The sequence below is a fragment of the Drosophila montana genome, unplaced genomic scaffold, assembly GCF_035044405.1.
Source record: "Drosophila montana isolate Dmon_TW-CO22-7 unplaced genomic scaffold, ASM3504440v1 contig_2481_1, whole genome shotgun sequence".
NCBI lineage: Eukaryota > Metazoa > Arthropoda > Insecta > Diptera > Drosophilidae > Drosophila > Drosophila montana.
Window position 1 is genome coordinate 1,751,559 of NW_026997351.1, and position 22,446 is coordinate 1,774,004.

Here is a 22,446-nt window from a genome sequence, read left to right on the forward strand (position 1 = left end):
TAATATGATTTTTATTGGCTTAGAAATAGTGCAAAGCGGTATTCGGCATCTGAAGAGTGGCTGCTGCAGCGGAATGCATATTTGGCAATTTACTAGCGAGACGCGCACAAATTACCAAGGCAAGGAGAGAGAGAGAGAGAAGGGGGGAGAGTAAGGAAACAAACTAAGCTTGATTGAATTGGGTCTTTGTTGCACAACTGTCCATCGCCCGACAGGACAAAGCATCTTGCATGAGAAGGATATTCAAGTATATGAGGTATATATAATTATCGAACAAATAATCTCAATTATGAATTCAATACGGGAAGTAGTTTGAATAGTAAAGCATGCGATTTATCCCTTTTCATTTGTTGTGGCAACAATTGAATACGAAGCTGAGTGAGTACTTGAGCCCATCGATTCGAGTTGTAAATAACACAAGTAACTTTATTTATCGATTTAACAAGTATTGAGGATATTGTTGGAGTCTATATCAATTGTTCACCTATATAGAACACATGTAGCTTACAAAATTTAAATCGATTGAATACCGAAAGTTAGTAATTTATTTTTATTAATTTATTTATTGGCAACTCTCTGATAAGCAGGAGCTATACCTTGTCAGTCGTATATGTGACCTTTCATTTTAAGTTCAAGCAGCCCTCGTCCCGAGACCAACTTTCCCCCTTCTGAGACCAACTTAACTTATGAATGTTTCATTAAAATTGCCAAAATATATTTTATGTGCAACTCAAACAAGGAAAACGAGTGGAAATGTTGGCTACGAGTGAAGCTGGGACGGCGGAGGGCGACGCTAAGGTCGGCAGCTGTCAAATTATGACCAAGAGGAGATAGAGAGTGGCGTTCAGATAGAGAGAGAGAGAGAGCATCATAAAAAACATATTGTTCTGGGATCCAAAAGTGACGTCCATTCGCCCTCTCGACGTTCACGCCCATTGTCCGGTGCCGAAGGCTGCTGCTTCTGCTGCTTGTCAATAATGTCAACAATGTTGCTTGTTGGTCCATAAATTACAAACTCTCTACCTTCTGTTCACGCTTTTCCCCATGAACTTCGTTTTGGCAGCGTGTCCAGCGTTTTATGAGTTCAGCTGGTGCCGCCACTGAAGCTGAAGTAACAGCATGAATCGAATAACAATTTATGGCTAGCCGATGTGTTAATACCCTAACTAACTTAGTTAACTAAAGCTTAGGCTGAAGCTGAAGTAACAACCTAATGCAACCGAATGCTAGCAGTACATGTTAAAGTTCATGTTAGTTACAGACCATCACATTTGTCTAGGTAGCATGTAAAATATATTAGCCTGCAGTTAAATTTGCCTGAATTAACAGATATAGGCTTTATCCTCTTCACATTAATTTGTAATATATTAACTTCAATCGTTTCTTTCCGGATTTTTAATAGAACATCATATCTAGATACTACATATATGTATTCATTTTAAACTTTAAGCTTATATCTTTATTTGTTTGCCATTATTTTGAATGCCCAATTTGGGAAGAGTAATACTTAGAATCCATACAAAATATGTGAACTCTAGCCGCACATTTTATACGTGTTTTTAGCCCTATAACTATGCAATGGAAAAATTGTTGTTAACTTTATTTGTGCGCTCTACAAAGCTCTACAAACCATTTGCAAACGAATTCAATACCTTACCAAATTATGTTATACTAGAAAAATATAATATATAGTCAAAGCAGAAGAAGAAAAAGCGGCAATTATTTTTGAGTCAACTTTTGGCAACTTTGTTAAGTTTGTCGTCATTGTGTGCTTGGGACTGGCATAAAATGTTTATGATGCGCCTAATTAGAAGCGAAAACTTTCCTTGGAGTCGGTGCCAAGTCATAAAAAAACGAGCTCAACCAAATGCTCGGGCGGCATATTGAATTAAATATTCAATCATAAGAACAAAAGGCAAAAGTTGCTACGCAGCTGGAAATCCGCCCCCGCCCTCCTCCCCTCCATCAAATCCACTCATACCCCCAACCACCATCGAACATTCGCCCCATCCAGCTGCTCCACTTGCTTCAAGTGACATTTTATGGCCTGTTCCGACAGCGACGTCGCGACATCTCCAGCTGAACTTGATAGACAATTTTGAGTACGTCATAAACATTTACCGTTCGACGTGAGCCCAGGCCCAAGTGGGGCAGGAGGCAGGCTCGAGTAACATTTCCATGGCAATCAGAGTGCGTCTATCGCGGCATGTGAGTTCAGCATGAATAAGCCGACAACCGCCTGTATGTATATCTCTAAAGAAAACAGTTTTTGCTCACTGATTGACTGACTGAATGATTGAGTTACAGAATTACTGATTGACTAACAGACTGCCTGACTGAGTGACTGACATATACATACATACACATATATATAACACTGATTGTCTTGACTGATTAACTGACTGACGTTATACATATATATAAACCACCCTGTCCTGACTAATTGACTGATTGATGATCAACACGCTTTCTTTTATATACATATACGAAATACATAAAATATATATATAGATATATATGCTTGTCCTGACTGATTGATTGACTAATTGACTGACTGAAAGAATAACAGAATGACTGACTGATTAACTGACTGACTGATTGAGTGACTGATTGATAATCATGACTGTTTGATTACTGACTGATGGAGTGATTGACTGACTAACTGAATGACTTACTCAACACACATCTTTATATATATATATATATATATATATATATATATTTAAACCTGCATGTCCTGACTGATTGATTAAGTGATTGGCTGAGTGAAAGAATAGCTGAATGATTGACTGACTGACTTAATGCGAGATTGATGATCAACACGCATCTGTATTCATACATATATAGAACTGTTTCCCTTGACTGATTGACTGACTGACCTAATAACTGATTGGATATCATCTATATATAAATACACATTCAAAACTTCTGATCTCGACTGATTCAGTGACTATATGTGACTATATATATATATATATATATATATATATATATATATATATATTTAAACCTGCATGTCCTGACTGATTGATTGAGTGATTGGCTGAGTGAAAGAATAGCTGAATGATTGACTGACTGACTTAATGCGAGATTGATGATCAACACGCATCTGTATTCATACATATATAGAACTGTTTCCCTTGACTGATTGACTGACTGACCTAATAACTGATTGGATATCATCTATATATAAATACACATTCAAAACTTCTGATCTCGACTGATTCAGTGACTATATGTGACTATATATATATATATATATATATATATATATATATATATTTAAACATGCATGTCCTGACTGATTGATTGAGTGATTGGCTGAGTGAAAGAATAGCTGAATGATTGACTGACTGACTTAATGCGAGATTGATGATCAACACGCATCTGTATTCATACATATATTGAACTGTTTCCCTTGACTGATTGACTGACTGACCTAATAACTGATTGGATATCATCTATATATAAATACACATTCGAAACTTCTGATCTCGACTGATTCAGTGACTGATTAATAACTGACTGATTGACTGAATTATTGATTAATAATCAGCACGCATTTGTATACATTCATAAATAAAACTGTTTGCCTTGACTGATTGATGATCAACAGGCATCTTTGTACTTCCTTATACATAAAGGAGTTTATTCTTGACTGACTGGCGTTTTATTAAATTAAAGTATACCCCTTATTATGTTCCCAAAATCGATTCTTAGACCATGCCCACCGCATCGGTCGCAAATGCAGTTGATATTCGTATGCTTTTGTTTACTGCTTTGAACAGGCAAATCCCTTTGAAGCCCTTAAGCTGCTTTTCCGCTAATACCAGGAGGTGGCTGGTGGGTGCGGCATAGATGGAGGCTTTTCTATATTTTGTGTATTGGCCTTATGCCATGCCATAGTATGTGCATTATGGTTGCAATTTGGAAAGTGCCTGCAACGCACTCGCAGTTTAGTGAAACGGAAATCTTGCGGCACTCGAGCGACTATTCTCGACTCCCAACGCCCCACATCCAATCCGGCCGGCATCCTGTGCATATGCATGGCATGTAATTATTATTTTATGGCATACAATTAGTCGCTGGGCGGAAATGCTGCCAGCCACGTGGCACGGCACGGTGCGAGCTACGTGAGCCGAGCTAACAGCCAGCTTTACCGCTTGTCCCGCCGTTCTCGCTACAGCCGGGCTCTGAGTGGCTTTGTGAGCTTTGCTCCTGCTGTTGCAGTTGTTATTAGTTATGTCAGAGGCAATTAGCCAAAATAATTTGTAATCTTATTAGGCGCGCACACACACACACTCGAGCACTCGCACACACTCGAAGAGTTTGCTTGAAGCTACACACCTCACACAACTGGTTGAGTGTGTGTGTGTGGTTGTGCGATAATTACATGCATGAAAATTACGGTTTAATTTTGTGCTTTGTGCACATCATGCATGTATTTGCAATTGAGTTGGGGCAAAAGAAACTATTGCATAACCAAAGGCGCACATTTGCCTCACCCACACACACACACACACACACACACACACACACACACACACACGCCCACACCTGCGGCCACAGACAGTTTTATTTGATAGCTTAACATTATTAATTTAGAATCAATTGACAAACAGGACACACATCAAATTTCGTATGTGCTTAAGTAAATATTTATGCTGCTCACAATTGACATGCCATAACATGCATACACACACACACACACGCACACATAAGCACACACACGAGCACACTCAACACTTAATGCATTCTGTTAATCCGATGGACAGGAATGTTTTACATTTGCCGAAACATTTAATTGAATTTAATTTATTGCTTACTCCGAATCAACTGTGCATTTTACACATGATTAATGCTCGTATCTTATGTGCTTCATTGGAGGACTTACACACTTTTTAAAGCCGAGAAATCGTTTGGTTAAGGTAACCATAATAACAAAACATAACACATAAGACTCGAGGTTTGGTCGTCAAATGTTTTCATCTTTGACAGCTAATCTGCTAAACTGTATTTCTCGTTAACTTTCAATTCTTTCGACTTCTTCCAAAATCTTTCTAATTTTTTCTGAATTTTTACATGTTTTCTTTTCAATTGTTCAAATTGTATCCCCAAAGTGCGCAGGTTTTCTGTATATCTCACATTTGGACTTTGGTTTTGTTCTCTTTGTTGTTTTTCTTGTAATTCTCAAAGAGTTATAACGGCGACTAGATGGAAAGGTGGTTAATAAGCTAGAACCCTAACTCTAGCTACACAGACAACCTACTAGAGCCAGTCAACCTTAATATATATTAAAAGTTTATATTTTTATTATATTTTATTTTAACAACAACAAAAAAACACAAATTTAAAGCTAAACAAAGTTCCTTTCATATAGAACATATTATTATATTTTATTATATATTATTTTAACAAAAACCCACAAATTGAGAGGAAAATCAATCGTTTTTCGCATAGAACAAAAAGTCTTTAGTTAATTTTCTCACAACGGCAATGGTAAGGAGCAACTTGGGTGCTCAAGAGGCTCAATTAGTCGCACCTAACCTAACATTATGTATAAAGTTGAAAGCCGAGTTGATAAAAGCATGTTACAAGCGCACATCGTATATATATATACATATATATACAATACGTGGCAGCCAGCCGAAAGCCTACCCGAGAGCCCTACTTATTAGCAAGAGTATCTCATATATGAGTCCCTTACACACACACACACACGCACACACACATACACGTATATCTATTTAGATGGAAAGAGAGCTCGTGTTTTTACCGTTAGCTGTCATCGTCATGCGGAATCCACTGAGCCCCTGAGCAGGCAATCATTTGGTCCATAAAGCACACGATGCGCCCAAATGTCATGTGCCAAACGGATTACATGTTACAACACGTGGGAGCCGGTGGTGCGGGGGGGGGGGGGGGGGGGGGTATGTGGGGGTGGACGAAAGGTGGCTAGATCTCATATAAAAGTTAAACGGCAGAAAAGGAAGCGTTGACGTCGCGTCCGGAAATCAGTTGAGGCATAGAGCGCAAATTCAGGAGCACTCTGCCTCAAGCCTGGCCTGGCTACGGTAATCGTACTTATGTGTGCGTAATAGTAGAACCTTAACCTTTTGAAACACACACACATACAACACTCTCGTTGTGTGCGCTATAAACTAAATGAAAACTATCGCTGGCCATAAAGCTGATAGGAGCGGTTCGCACAATACCAAACCCGAGCAGCCTGCCGCGATAGATGCCAAATATCCTTCAGCGAATGTCACAGCATTTACTTAACCTGCAAATGGGCCGTTCAATGTTTTGCGCCTGACTGTACCCCGCTCCGCGGTCACGCTGTCACGGGCGCGACTGTACCCTGTTATCGGGCATTGGATAACGGTTAAGGCCTTGCCGTGGCTGCATGCAAAACGTAATTACTTTATATTGCATTTCTCTCTGTGTCTGCCCAATTAAACTTCAATTGCCAGGTGTTGTTTTAATGCACCTACGCAGCCTTTGCTGGGGTATCTTAGTTGAGAGCAACAGTTTGTAACGTGTCCAAGCACGGCTGCTAAATGTTTGTTTAGTTTCTTTGAAAAACATATATAATACTCTTCTCACAAAGCGAAACGGGGCATATTGGCTTAAGCTAATTTTGTTTGCCACCTTTCAAGTTAATGACCTCAAACTTAAACATGAACTCAGACAAGATTTAGCCCTTTTTTTAGATGATGGGTAAACCAAGGATATCTTTATCACTCACAATTTCAGAGCTGCAGGTGGAATACAGATGTTGTCACGCCCCCAAAATAATCGATATTTCTATAAGTTACAGATTTCAGTCGTCTTTTAATTAAAGTTAACACTCGTAGAGCCAGCAACCTAATTATCATAAAGACTCTGTTAGTCTGATTGCAGTTACAGGATCTACAAAGTATTGCCCAGTCCGTTGCACCCTTACATGCTTAACAGCTGTTAAATAATTAACATATATTTGACATACATAACATTACACTGTTAAAATGTTAAAATATTTAAATGTAAATAAAATTAAACAAGTTTTAAATCTATTTCGCAAATTATTCTTTCATTTTCCTATTTTATTCGATACAAGAAATCGCATCAACAGAATTTTTCAAACCAAAATCTCTCACTGAAAAGCTGCAAAAGTGTTTTTGATTGACCCATATATATAATAAATGCAGAATTATAGCATCAAATTAAAAGATTCGATTCAAATAGAAGTAGAACAAATCTAGATATATTCTCAACAAGTCCCCAACAAAACGCTTTCGTAATGCGGTGGGCTCTGCGACAGCACACAGAGCAGGTATCGAACACCTTATACATATATTTTCTAATAGAGACGATTGAGTTTTGGTACCACTTGCATGTTAGGTCTTATTCATTTGACCCGGGCGACGCCGAGTAATTTCTTCGAGTACAATATACAGCTATTAGGTATTTATGTTATTAAGCAGCCAGGTGTCCGCCACGAATTACTCTTTTGAAACCTCGTGCAGGGTATTTTATAGATGCTCTCATGTGCACATACAGTGGCGGATGGGGGTTTGGGGGCATGCCTGGGGCGCAGTTTTTTAATTAAACTTCTCTCTGGGAATACGATGCAATGGCAAATGGTAGAATTGAGTTGTGCCGGAATGGCCCCAAAATTGATGCCTTTAATCAGGCAGCCACTTTAATGACACTTTATGAGACCCATACCATGGGGGGGGGGATGCGACGGCGCAAATCCTTATCCCAATAAATTAATCGAAGTTGGTCAGCGGAATAATGTGGAGGGGCAGCAAAAAGAGAAAAACTTTGAAAAATGCCACAAGTCAATTTAAGTTAAGTTCCCGCAGCCTCACAGCCGGCAACCATTACAAGTTAACCCTTTGTCAGCTATGGGGATTGGGGACAAGAGATTGGGTATTCGGACGTCGGACGTCGGAGGTCGGGGGGCTGCTGTTGCTGTAGTTCTTTTTGGCGTGCTTCAATTGCCATGAAATTTATGTGTTGGCGCTCAGCGTGAACTTGAAGCGCATAAATCCACATGAAACGGATATTAAAAAGCATCATGAAACGAGAGCCGAAGCAAACCCAACCCCAAAAACCTCATCCGTTTCGGGCCTATTACCAAAATGCCTGCATATAGACATATTATATAGCTGATTGACTTCGATCGCATTGGCTTTGTTGCCTTTGAATTATGAACATAGAAATTGACAGGCGGCAAACGGAATTTCTTTTCATTTTTCTTTCCTGCGTTCGCCGAGGGGAAAGTGTTCAACAGCCGGGCATAGCTGACAGTGGCAGGGTATTAGATAGATGATATGAGATTGGCTAAAACTAAATGGATGTACACGTTGTGAGTTTCAAGGACAGGAGTTAAGGGTGCACTTGAGCTGATTTTGTTAGTATATTTTTCAGATTAATTGAAATCTTACAGCAAGCATTTGAAGAGCTGTTAAGTTCCTTTTTTGTTTCTCACTTGCAATATTTGTAATTTATTGAATAAAAACTTAAGTCGGAATTTTTCCACCCTCAGGGGTGAAACATGTGTGGAAAACTGTTTGCTAGCTAGTTTGATTGCTTTCTCAGCTTCAAACTCTCTTTAAAACTGCAACAAACTAATGAAATCGCCACAAATTACAACGTCTTTCCAAAATTCACGCACAAATGCGGAAAGTGCTTGAATGTATCTCGAGTTGTAAATTGGCCACGCAACTAATTCATTCCGATCAAGTAAACAAGCGCACTAAAACAAGGCGACACCCATAAATATTTACGGGGAAAACTTCCACAAAATTGTGAAAACACAGCTCAGAGATTTAAATATATAAATTTGCCCATAAGCCGTTGCAATCGCATCGTTGTCGCACTTGCCCTAGAGTCCCTCAATTCAGATGATAGTTTTCAAATAATTTAGCATGTTTCCATGCCAGCAAATTGAATTGAAGTGCATGCAATTGTATACCTCCATCTGTAGCTGTAGCTGTAACTGTATTTGTATCTCTATCTGCATAGCTGTATCTATATCTGAAAGTTTGACATGCACAAGGCCAAAGCATATTCATTCTTCTACTCGACAGAGATGAGCGCGTGTCGAGTTTCTTAACACGATTCATCGCTTTCGGAATTTAATTTAAGAGACATTTTTGACAGAACGAGTGTTGCCTGAATGCGGGTTTGTATGGAATATGTATCGCCTAGGGGACAAATTCACGTTACGAACAAATATTCAATGCATATAATCAAAGCATAAAATAATATATTTTTACTTTTTAGTTTAATACAAAAACAAACTGTTTACAAGAATGACTTGTGTTTTCTTCTGGGCCGCATAAATAACTGTAGATGGTTGACGGCTCGAATCCACTTTATGTCAGGTTTGGTTCACAATTCAAATCCGCCAGCTACCTTTTTATTGGCCCTATTACAATTACATTTGTCTTTTCACTTCCACGGCTCGAATTGACGACCTGACTTTGATTTCGGTTTGTAAAGCTGGCATTCTATATATATATATATTTTACAAATTTCAAATTTCAGTTAAACAATTTAATATATTTTTTTAAATACTATCCGTAGTACTGATAATATTGCAAGCCTTACACATTTTCATATTCAAAATGCGGGCCACATTTGATCTTAGTCCAAAATTTTCAACTATCAAATATGGAACCCAAGTTAAGGCTGAATCATACGTAAAAGTTTTCTAAATTTTGATTTGGTTCAGATTTGGAATTGGCTTATTTTTGGTAAGTTCATGGTAAACATCAATTGGAATTCAGAGCATGAACCGCATCGGCTCAAGCCCAGGTTGCAGGCTTGTTTAACGTAATGTACATTAGCTTAATTTTAAATATCTTCCTATTGACAATATTTGCCGGGCATGCATAATAGATCGTGTTAGTTTATTTGTCAAGCTTTTGTCACGACACGCAGCCAGCTCTGCGATATTCGTACTGTTGCCAAAAAATGTCTGCCTGCTTGCTTCAGTCAGCTCCAGGCCTGGAGGCAGCTCCGACTCTCTGGTCCTGGCATATTTGATTTTGTAATTTGCATTTGATAAGCAAGCAGCTAACCGAGCCAAGGCGAGTCGAGTCGAGTCGAGTCGAGTCGAGGCGTAGCTCAGCACGATTTGGCTCTGTCCTTGGCAGCCTTTTGTTTTGTTTTAATTCCATTGAGCTATGCTATCTAACATTATCCATCTGAGAAGCTGCCATCATCTCTAGCTCAATGTGCTGCCGCCAGTTTGTTTATCTACAATTTTATTAGGTATTTGTATTTCCATTCTCGTTCTCATTTTTGTTGTCACTTCAGCTTTGCCCCGGCCAATGCCAACTTACATTAGCACATACTCTCTGCCGAGTGTGTGTGTGTAGATGGGTGTCAAAGTTTCCTTTGGCAAATTGTGCAGCTTTTGAACTGACAAAAATTAAAAATACCCAGGGGCGTCGTTTGACAATTGTATCCATATTATGCCCAGGGATTCCCTGCGGACACGTTCCCAGCCGCTAGTTGCCCAAAAATTCCAATTTATTGAAAAACATCATTTGTTTTTGTTTTGGCTTTTATTTTGAATACCAATTGTATATTTGACTTGTTTATTGTATATAAACTACGCTTAGTCAATAATATTTATTCGTGTTAATACTTTAATTTTGAGATTTTTCCTGATTTTTCCTATTCCATTTAAGATGCAATTTTAGACAAGAATGAAAATGAATGAGCTTACCGAGATATTGAGTAATTTTATATATGTAAAGGCATGAAATGGTAATTATGTGATAGAAAAATAAGAAGGGAATTTATTGAAATATATTTGAAAATAGCAAAATGCCAAATTTCCTCAACAAAAATACAAATTCTGAACAAGTACTGAGACATGAGCTAAGAAAGTATAAAAAGCTCAAGAGTGTAAATAATGAATTATTTGTTTAATAAAATAAATCGCCATTGAAACATATATTAACGCATATTTAAAATACAATCTTTGTGAGTTTTATTTTTGTTAATCAGAAAAGAACACATTTATCTGTGAGCCAATATAGAAAATCGAAAAATAATCATAAAGAGGTTATATTAATAAAAAATCAATAAGTAGGGCATGATAAAAGAATGATGACGATTCCTGAGAAATGTGTATGCCGAAAAGTGATTAGGGACAGGATGAGATAATGTTACGACAGGACTGTCTTAGCAAGTATTATATAGTTCAAATATATGAGACACTTGTTTGTTCACACAGGTGTCATTTATATGGTAACTAACGATACTCGCTGCAAGTCTAACTTATACAAAGCTTATACTGTCAAAAAGTAAAAGCAAAAATAATGAATGTATTTGTTGAACAAGAGCTTCATTTGAGTAAATGATGAATGCATTTGGTAAACAAGAGCTTCAATTGAATAAATTTAGAATGCATTAGTTAAACAAGAGCTTCAATTGTTTGATGAGTGAATGTTGTTTGCATTGAATGAAATACAACCACTGCAGATCAAAAAACATTGGTCAACAAATTGCACGTTATAATGCACACAAGTGTTGTATAATCTTAGTCAACACTGGTAATCTAAAGTCTAACTAACAACGGTATATCCATTAATAATATCTAGTTATGTTATATCCTTAATACATATTTGTCCAAAATGAACAACAAATTTATTTTCAAGAATAAATCATATAAATAATAGCACATACACATCAAATAGACAAAGTTAAAAGAAAAATAAGAAATAAAATATTGCTTATTTAAGAATACATAAAACTGAAGCATAATTACAAATTACTTATACTCCATAAACATTACAAACTAAACATTTAAACAGAAACAGCTATCACAACTCTGTCCTAATATACTTTTCTGGCAAGACTGAAGCAAATCAAATTTCTTACAATTAACAATAACATAAAAAACGTTATAAAAAAAAAAAAAGGATTAAATATAACGTTGCAATTGACATTCAAAATTTGATTTTCAATTTCTTTATAAATATTTGTAAAACGTTAACTGTTTGTTATTTTGTTCTTTCTCATCTATTGCTTATGTTGACTTGAGTGCATTGAAAATTGTTTGTTCATAGACCCAATTGAAAAAGGTTAGATCGGATAGGTAGAGTATGTGCTATATAGACGAGAGGCTGGAATTCAATGCGAACATAACTTTGTTGGTTAGTTTTAAACGGCATTTGTAAACAATTACGCACGCAGTTTACAAATGCTTTGTATTTGTGTTGTTGTTGTATATATATGTATATCTTAGTATGTATTTATATTTGTTTGTTTGTGTTAGCTTTGAGCTTGGACATTAAGTTAAAACTAGTTAAGATATTGTTAAATCGAATTGCAGCGTCAAGTATGTAAGTATAGTAAGTAAACGATAAACCATATACCCATTAAACATGCATGAGGACCTTTAACTTCTAGGTACATATTGTGTGTATCCATATACATATATAGATGTACATATCTATATATACATATTTATAGTGGCTATAGCATAGAGTTTGTGTATATATATAGATACATTAAAAATTATATCAAACAATATTTATATTTTTATACTCATTCAGCACATAAATAATACGACTATTTACTGTCTCCTTAAGCACAATTCGAATTACCAAAATTGCATTTTATAGCCTTCAATTCAACGATTTCCATGGTGCATGTATTGATGCCTCCAAGAATCCAATATATATGCGTCTGTTCTTTATAAATAAATCTTGGCCGTGTCAATTATATCTTTGTTTCCAGCTTGTACTGTAATGACTTTAAACCGAATTGATCAGCATTTGATATCTATTTCCTAGAATAAAGAAATCTCAGATCTCAGATCAATTCATCTATGTTCCTTACAGAATCCTACTAACATATTTTGGCTCATACATTAACAATTGATTGTTTATTTTTTGTATATTCCCCCGATTGGGTTTGTCACATCCGAAAAGTACATCAAGTCAATTAAATATTCATATAGTCCAGATTTGGTTTGATAGGTATTAAAAGACCACATTTGAAACTTAACCTTCCCGTTCTTTGAAAGACTGGGGAATGCGCACAGTTTTTATATGATGCTATAGCATCCTTATAAGTAGAATTTGAAATATGAAAAGGTACCAATATCAAGGTACCAAGGTATCAATAGACTTGGAGTTCGGTTATCAGGTTTAAATATTGCAATAGTTTCATTCGAATTTAATCTGGACAATTCATTGTCTTGCCAAGCATTTATATTCTGAATCGACAATTTCGACTCAGCAATTTCTTGCTGAGAACACGTTGAGGAAGTTCTTGAGTTTATTCCAGACGAAATTGATGACAAGACAAATGCTAATATAACGATTTTTGGAGCAATCAACACAACATAGAACTCATGAGCTCTTGACTATCAATTATCGAACCCCTTGCGACTAACTTTTATCTGGAACTGACATCCCAACGACCCTATTTAATCTAACTTCTGAAGGTTTCAACCGTTGACCAACAACGATTAGTATTCAATATACATATCAACACATAGATACAGCGAATATGTTTTTACACATAGATATATATGGATATTTTGAGATATATATAAATAGAGATTAGACAACTGTTCAACATACTGTATAGATACTATTGTGCTATGGTATAGATACTGTGGTAATTAGAATTCTTTGTATTGGAAGATATTGATATTGAAATTGCCTTTATTTCAGTTTACCCCAATAATATTGGAGCAAAACACTAAAGTACCTTCAGTTCCAGGAGCACTAAACATATAGATTATATGCATACCTATAAACCATCCTTATCATAGCAATATTAACTTACAGCTCCGCTTACAACCTACACAAAAGACGATCTAAGATATCAAGATTTCTGACTCTCTCTCTCTCTCTCTCTCGCTCTTTCTGTATCTCTCTGTCTCTATCTATATTGTGCTTACATCGCTGTCTCCATCATATTCATTTCTTTGGATTTTTGATTATCGTGAGTATATGGGCGTGTTTGTATGTTTTGTATACGTTTGTTTTGTTTTTGTTTTAAATTATGCAAAAGCATTATAGTTTGAGATTATTATGTCAGTTAGAGATTAGGTTAGGGTTTAGGAACAGAAGGGAAGCAAGGTGTGGCTTGGGTGGATTCGTTGCGCTACCAACCGCTACTGCTGCTCTACGTGCTACGTCCGATTTGCAACCAGGCGAGCAACAACTGCAAAGCCGGCTGTAGCAGCACTATTTTTCAGATATCGGTATTGATATTGATGCGGGTCAGAAACTCGCCTTGCGAATCGGCCACAGCGCGTATTATCTCCAGCAACAGTTCGCGCGACAAACCTCCAAGTTTGGGCAGCCTGGCCACTTTGGCAAAATCTTTGACAATTAATTTCAATGCATAATCCTTTATGTCATAGATTTTTGTTATATCGGACGCCTCCAATGTCTGCAGCACATTCTCTGATGTTATATTATGCTCCAATGAGTATTTGCAGAAGGCATGCAAACGATTGTTGGACAGGCCATAAAAACAGGGTGCCTGAAACAAGTAGAGTGCATCCTGTGGCGGCATCTTGGTCTCCCCATAATATATATAGCGTAACAGCGAGTGGAAAGCCTCCAGCGAGGGTGAAATTTCGCCAATTTGTATCTGATGGATTAATAGATTAACAGACTGATATATAATTGATAACAATCGATGGCATTTACATTGACGGTATTATCCGGTGGCATGAACGAGCGAAACATGCCCTGGAAATAGGTACAACGTGCTGATAACACAGATTTATGGGCCGGTATCACATGATCCTCCAGTATGAGGCTTATATCGCAAAAGTCCTTGCCCGTTGTCTCCAAGAACATGGACAAATCCAGCTCCAACGTGGTGCCTAAATGCATGCATGGATATGGATTTGTTAATATATATAGATATATCTGTATTGGCGTTAGCCGGCCATTTCCGTGCCGAGTACTTTACTTCCGTCGCGCTGGATTATTCAAATTAAGGAAAACGAGCATCGATTCTAAGTTTTATGCGGAGCTTAATGAGCTTAACTCCAGACAGACGGAAACTAACATTCGACTATTGGCCTCTTATTTGCCAAACGAGGAGCAAATTAATTTTCACGTTTTCTTAATAAGAAAGAATACCATTATATATTATACCTATTATGAACGCCTTCTTTGGTACGGCTTTGCACAGGCTTGTGACTGCTGAGTTTGGTAAAGATTATTTGAAAAACGGAAAACTTTTCCCTACAAAAACCCAGTTTACGACCAATTCTTCCCGTAGAGCTATATAGTATAATACTCCATAGCTTGGTCAAGAAATCTTGAAAATCAAAATGTTTTTCATACCAGAACTAAAAATTGGACTTATTCCTATGGCATATTTACATGGACACATGTACTGCCTGCTATACACTGAGCGAATAGCTTGCATTGGTTCGGAAACGTCTTTTTCAATGCGTTACAAGGGTATTTAAATAAGTTTGAGGCTTAAAAAAAGGTTGAAAACAGAAGAAACTACATTCCATGCATGTGGGTGGAGTTTTTGCTTATACATACATATATAATATTTCAAATAAGTACTCACCAATATTGGACTCAAAGCTGATGTCCAAGACCAGTTTGCTGGGATGCAAACGTTTGCGTATAATCTCGACAAGCAACGGCTTGTCAAGATCGCTGAACTCACTGGACATGACCACTTCGGTGAAGTTCTCCTCCTTGATAATGAATTGCATGCAGTGATCCTTAATGATTTTGATGCTGAGACGTAAATCAACGAAATTGAATTGAATTGAAGTGGATTGTAGACGGCCAGAAACTCACTTGTTTTTGTCCGCATTGTAGAGGGCTTCGAGCACATTTATCTTGTTGATCTTATAGTCCAGATACTGTATGCAGCCGTGCGCCAGGCGCGGCATGGTGAACAGACCAGCCAGCTGATAGATGTCCGTGATGAGTATGATTATGTTCTTGCTGTAGGAGTCCTTCAAATCAATGCGATCCGTATAAATGTAGTTAAGTATGATCTCGAACGCTTCGGGTGAGGCATGCGACAGTCGCACCTCCAGCATGGGCACACGATCCGCACCGACTCCCGTATTTAATACCAATGCATCGACCTGACCAACACCGTAGACCTTCTCCATTTGCTGTTGGCGCGCCTCACGCGCCGACAAGATCTTGTTGCGCAAATACTTGGAGCGTGCCGCTACAAAGGCAATGTGCGCCAGAATGCGTATCTCTTCAGCGCCCACCACAAACTGAATGTCACAGAATTCCTTCTCGTGAATGAAATTGCCAAAGTCGTCGCGCAGCGTACACTTGGGATAGCTGGAGAACTGAAAGCGATACGTATCGCCACGTCGGACGCTGTTGTCAACGGTGCCGCCAAAGATATACATTGCATCGCTAATTACGGCCGATGCATGGAACACACGACCGGATGGCACATCTGAGTTCTGTTCCGGATGTATTACAGACCACACCTGCGAGTCCAGATCGTAACAGTGCAAATCATTCGGCAGCGTGGAATCTGCCGAGCCGCCAAACACATACAGGAAACGATCATGATGCACCATGGTGTGACCATAGCGGCGTGATGGTGGCGCCGACGTAGCGCCACGCAGCACCGGCTCATTGGAGATGCGACGCCAGGTGCGCGTCTTAAAGTGAAACTCAAACAGCGAATTTGTTATCTGCAAGCCACTCTGGCCAGAGAAGACATACATGGCATCGCGTGCAACGGCAACGGGAAAATTGCAGCAAGTGGGCGGACGATCACCCTGCTGTTCAACCTCCTCCCATTGATGATTCTCGCCGGTCAAATTCAGCGTCCACATATCATTAAGTCGTGCATTGCCATCGTAGCCAGCATAAATCCACATTTTGTTATCATAAACTGCAGCACCATGCGCCGAGCGTGGCACGGGTTGCCTGTGAAATTTACAGGGAGAGAGAGGAGCAGTTTTTAGTTGTGATTCCGGCCTCACGACTGGTGATTCGTATTACCTGCCCGAGAATTTCCACTCCACCCACATGGCGCTGAGAAATTTGTACTCAAACAAATCATTCTTATTGGTCAGATTCGAGTTGGAATGTATGTCGCCCGTATAGCCGCCAAAGATGAACATTGAGCTGCCCGCGACAACAGCCGAATGATGATAGCGCGGTGCTGGTGGTGTGCCCGTCGCGCATGCCCGTCCCCATGACTTGTCCTTGACCCCAAACCTAATCAGATCGTTGAGCATGTTCTTGCCATTGTCCCCGCCGAACACAAACATGGCATCCTTGTAGGCAACCACCGTGTGCTTGCTGCGCCTGTAAGAAAAACAACAAGAACCACGTTTAAACATGCTGCTGCTTTGCGCACCAGGCTGTACTTACTTGGCGCCCACAAACTCGGCACACTCCAGCATGCGTGTCCATTGATGCGTAGCCGTATAGGAGGTGAAGTCCACATTGAGCGCATTGCAGCTGTAGCTGCCCGGCGAGTTGTCTTTGCCATTGACGCTGCTGCTGCAGCTGCCATTGCTGCTGCCATCGTATGGCACCACAGCGGAAGCCGTGCTGCTACTGCTGCTGCTGCCAGCGCCATTGCCGCGTGTGCTCCGCATTGAGCTCGATGTGGACATCTTCAGGTTGTTGCGTATATGCTGTGCGTCTAAGCAGCCAGCCGTTGATGCACTTTTACGCGCCTTAATCCGTTTGCCCGATTTTGATTCTCGCAACTGGATCGCCTCAGTCCCAGAGGCAAATGCCAACTGCTGCTGCTGTGAGCTGTTTGCTACGCATGCGGGGCAAAAGACGGAGGCTGGTGTGCTGCCACCGCTTGTACTCCTACTCGCACTCCCACTCCCACTTGCGACCAGGCCACAGACAGCACTTAGGCCACTGGATATTGAGCTGGAGCCAAGGCCGTAACTGGCTCGGCTTAGTGCTCCACCGCTGGTGCTGCTACCACTGCCACTCCCGCCACTGCTGCCGTTGGCCACGCCAACGCCTCCGCTTGGTATATCTTCCGCAGAACCATTCGTGTCCGCGCCAAGTATGGACTTTAGCATTAAAGCATTACAGGTGTAGAATCTCCTTCGTTGGCTTATCTTGATGGAAATTACGCTGCAGGGCCAATGCCTTGCTCAACTCTGACGCTATTTTCAAGATCACTTTTCACAACCCCTGCAGGTCAAGAACTAGCGATGGACAAGCAAAGAATTTCCCTGTATCGATATTTAAAACGAATCAATCGATAGTTTATATCGGTAAAATATGACTGAACCATCCCAGGAATAGTGCGTTACAAGAGATTACGCCATAAATAGCAAACGATTGTTTCCATATATGGTGACGTCAACGCTTACTGTATTCTTGACTAAGCAATGCGAATGTGGGTCTCAATATTTTGAATGCGTAGCATCTATATAAATCTATATGGGGTCAAATGATAAATGCAATTACCGAATTAATAATTCTAATGGACTTGAACTTCGTTAGCAATCATGACGTCAGACATGCCAAATGAAATAATAAATCAAAAACCGCGGCGTTATCTTGTACTTGCCATAATTTCTGGCACCATGCTTGCGTATGAGCAACCCTGCTTGGTAGCCAAAACCGCGGCAAAGACCACAAATAAATTATAAATAAAGCGAAATAAATTTAATAACAAACTGTTAATTAAAAAAAAACTATAGCCCTGCAGCAGCCGTGTGGTTGATTGCTGCGCTCACCAAATGGCAAGCAGCTCACGGACCACTATACTGCCGCAATCGAAAGAGGCGCTGCTGAAGTCCTACAATGCGCGCCTCAAAGATGATGTGCGCAGCATGTTGGAAAACTTTGAAGGTAATAACATATACATTTATGCTACATATATATGTATATAAGCTGGGAGCTGGAAATGGCGCGAACGCTGAAGCTGGATCTGCCAATGGGGCTAGAAAAATGATTTGAAACGACGCTCGGTACGGACACGTTGACGACGCTGTCGTATCATGCGATAGAGCAGTTCCATGCCCTCAAGAACGCCATGCCCGTTGGCGGCGCTGACGCCGTGCACCTTCCAGCGCTGGTGTAGCTCATCCAAGCGCAATCGCAAGGCTAGATCAGCCGGTGCAATGGCATGCGGCAGATCCTGCTTGTTGGCGAAAACCAGTACGACACTGTCCTTTAGCTCGTTCACTCGCAGAACCGAATGCAGCTCGGTCATGGCCTCTGGAAAACGTTCAACATCGGCGGCATCCACCACAAATATAACGCCAGCTGCATTATTGTAGTAATAGCGCCACATGGAGCGCACACGCTTCTGGCCGCCAATATCCCAAACAGTTAGACGGAGGCGCTTGTATTCCAATAATTCCACATTGAATCCAATGGTCGGTATGTTGGTTAGAGTGGCGCCCAGCTTAAGTTGATACAGAGTTGTGGTCTTGCCGGCTGCGTCCAGTCCAATCATCAACACACGCACATCCTCCTTGGCAGCAAACCGATCGAAGAAAAATGAAAATGATGTGCCCATTGCGTATGCGAATGCGAATTTTGTTGTATTTTATAAATGAGAACTGAGCAAATATTTTTGCATGTAACTGTATGTAAATGACAAGATCCACACGCGTTCTGGCTCCAACTGTAGCGCTGCCTGGCTGCCACAAGGCAACCATAGCCTCTCTTTAGGCCCAGAGGCATTTGTTTATGCCACCCGATACGAGCAGAGTGTGTGTTCTGTGTGTTTTCTCTCTTTTGCACTCCGCTCTCACACAATAACTGACTCCGTTGTTTATGCATTTGTTTACAGAAATACTGAAGCTGGCGCGGCGCGAAAGTCACAGTCAAATTTCAAAGATAACACAGTGCGAGCAGGATGCACTAGAGATGCAAGTGAGAGCCGCCAATATGGGTAAGCGGACAACTAAATACATATAGAGGCCACAGATATCAGTTAGCTTTTTATGGTGGCGATTAAATACCCTGCCAAACATACCATGACAGTTGTACGATATACTATCCTGATCTTAGCCATACAACATCGTTGTTTATATGACAAACAACAAATACACACGTATTATACAGGATATCGATATCAACGGATAGTTCCCATGGCAGCTTAATTATATTGTAATACTATGTTGATAAGTTTTATCTAGAACTATTTGGGATATTTTAAAAATCTTACAAGATAAATTGAACCCTAAAGCAAATATTTCTTCATCTTTACAAACTAAGAATGTTTTCTTTGAATAACTCTATTACTACTTATAGTGCCGATATATATATATATACATATATATATATATATATATATATATATATATATATATATCGACGACAAATACCCTACCTACAACAAAGCGTATTTGGGGCTGGCTCCTTAAATGACTGAACGCCCATTTTAGGACCCATTTAAAATACCTTCGAAGAGAGTATGTTGACAGCCCTTTCTCTGTCTTGCAGTACGAGCTGGTGAATCGCTGATGAAGCTAGTTGCAGATCTCAAGCAATATCTTATACTCAATGACTTTCATTCGGTGAATGAGGCAATCACAAACAACTCACAGCTGTTTCGGGCCACGCAAATTGAGTGCGACAAAAAGTTGATGAAGCTGCGCGACGAGATGGCCATGGACCTGTACGATCTGGAGGAGGAGTACTACACTAGCATATTTAAATAGCTCTTAATTAGAATATAGTTAGCTACACATCTTTATATATATATATGTATATATATTATACATGTATGTATATGTATATGTATATGTGTATACCTTGTGTATATGTATGTAGAGATTATGAAAGAATGAAAATGCATGCATGATTAATGAAAATCTTAAAACTTCTATTTAGGATTAACACTGCTAATGCTGGGGCGTTCCTTTGAGTTCCTTTGATTATCTTGATCACCATGCGACAGAGAGGACAACGATGCCGATGTATTGTCCGCTGTGCAGAGCTCATCGTTGACGTTATCCACAATGTCGCCGGTATAGAAGAGTATCGCCTTGGGCACAATTTGGGTGCGCAGCAAATAGCCCACCTCAAAGTCGGCGCCAAGTACCATTTTTGTCTTCTCATCGGCCAAAGATAGATCCATCGCCTGCGGCGGTGAGAAGAATCGAAAGAATGACTCACGTGGCATCACCTTTGGTATATTGCGTGCACCTTTTCGGGGACGTTTCTGTTTGACCGTCTGTAAAGTCAAATTAGAGCCATCCCGCCAGTGGATGTGACAGCCCTCGCAGCGCACAATTTCCGGACCCTCGAACATAAATGGATAGTCCTTGTCCGCCTCGTGGCGCAGTATATATTTTTTGGTTAGCTGCAGAGAGGATGTGTGCAAATACCCATTGGGCCGAAACTGAAAATGAACTGTATAACTATCTGGCTCGTAACTAATGCGCACATCGATCAGGCACTCGAGCAATGGCTCATCGTGGTCCTGCACCAGATCTGAGATAAGGGCCACATTGCGGAAGACCGTTAACCAGAAACTAGGCACGCCCATCGCATTGGATGGCAAGTGATGCAGCTGTTCGGTCAGCTGCTTAAATTCCTCCGTGGTCTTAATCTCCTCGAGCAATTCATCGGGCTCCTCGCGCCAATAGCGCTCTATCACCGGCGGCTCCACATCACCGGCGACAATATCACGCCGGACATCAAAGAGCGTACAGCTCTGCAAATAGAAACGCTTCTCCAGATCATAGACCTCGCGAAAGAACTGCTCCGATATCTTAATCTGCTGCAATTGATTGTGCTTCAGCGCCAACACACGATTGCGCACCGTCTTTGGCAAATTATCAACCATGTGCTGTAGAAAGGCTCTGCGACTGTTCGACGGCATCTCCGCCGGGCTCAACTTAAAGCTGTCGGAGATGGCACCGGGACTCCGACTGCGACTGCGACTGCGACTACGACTACGACTCCTACTACGATGGCAATTACGAATTGGGGCAGTTGGCGTATTCATCGCATCCTTCACATTTACAATTGTCGCCGTTGAGCTGACTTCCGAGCTGGTGCCAATGTTGAACATCTTAAAACCTATGAATTTTGATATTGAATTTTGAATGGAAGCCTGACAAAATTCTTTTATATTTCTTTTTTTACTTCTATATATTTTGAAAGCAAAATGAAAACTGTTTCTATAAACAGCAAAAAAAAATGTCAGACAAAAATTCAAGTCGTCAACTCGCAAATCAAAATCATGTCAAGCAACAAAGTGCAGTAGGGCTTAAAGCACATTATAATCTACAAGAAAATACAAATAAGAAATAATTTAAGAACAAGACAATGCGACCGATAATTAGATAACCTTATAGGCCTTATGGCAAACGTTTTTTGCATAACTCTATTTCCGATTGTAGTCCGAAAACAACTTAAGATTGTGAAATATTCTATACATGTCGAGTTTGTTTTATCAAGCTCTTTGCAATTAAGAATTTAATACTAGAGCGCATTGACTGTTCGTTTT

General features: G+C 39.8%; 4 protein-coding genes across 4 annotated transcripts; 1 reads left to right on the forward strand and 3 right to left on the reverse strand.

Annotated features, from left to right (window-relative positions):
* Nucleotides 1-12,894: 12,894 nt before the first annotated feature.
* On the reverse strand, nt 12,895-18,190 carry Lztr1 (Leucine zipper like transcription regulator 1). Its single transcript, XM_064682261.1, has 6 exons — nt 17,370-18,190; nt 16,995-17,303; nt 15,810-16,919; nt 15,571-15,746; nt 14,685-14,863; nt 12,895-14,625 (listed from the first exon to the last, which is right to left on the reverse strand). The coding sequence occupies exons 1-6, from the start codon at nt 18,044-18,046 to the stop codon at nt 14,221-14,223; spliced, it is 2,856 nt and encodes a 951-aa protein (XP_064538331.1). The 5' UTR covers nt 18,047-18,190; the 3' UTR covers nt 12,895-14,220.
* A 393-nt stretch (nt 18,191-18,583) lies between these two features.
* On the forward strand, nt 18,584-20,803 carry MED22 (Mediator complex subunit 22). The gene is made up of 3 exons (XM_064682264.1): nt 18,584-18,827; nt 19,777-19,878; nt 20,433-20,803. The coding sequence occupies exons 1-3, from the start codon at nt 18,716-18,718 to the stop codon at nt 20,648-20,650; spliced, it is 432 nt and encodes a 143-aa protein (XP_064538334.1). The 5' UTR covers nt 18,584-18,715; the 3' UTR covers nt 20,651-20,803.
* Nucleotides 18,821-19,963, reverse strand: LOC135428333 (uncharacterized). Its single transcript, XM_064682263.1, has one exon. The coding sequence runs from the start codon at nt 19,498-19,500 to the stop codon at nt 18,919-18,921; it is 582 nt and encodes a 193-aa protein (XP_064538333.1). The 5' UTR covers nt 19,501-19,963; the 3' UTR covers nt 18,821-18,918.
* Nucleotides 20,794-22,100, reverse strand: LOC135428332 (nucleosome assembly protein 1-like 4). The gene has a single exon (XM_064682262.1). The coding sequence runs from the start codon at nt 22,006-22,008 to the stop codon at nt 20,815-20,817; it is 1,194 nt and encodes a 397-aa protein (XP_064538332.1). The 5' UTR covers nt 22,009-22,100; the 3' UTR covers nt 20,794-20,814.
* Between the last annotated feature and the right edge of the window lie 346 nt (nt 22,101-22,446).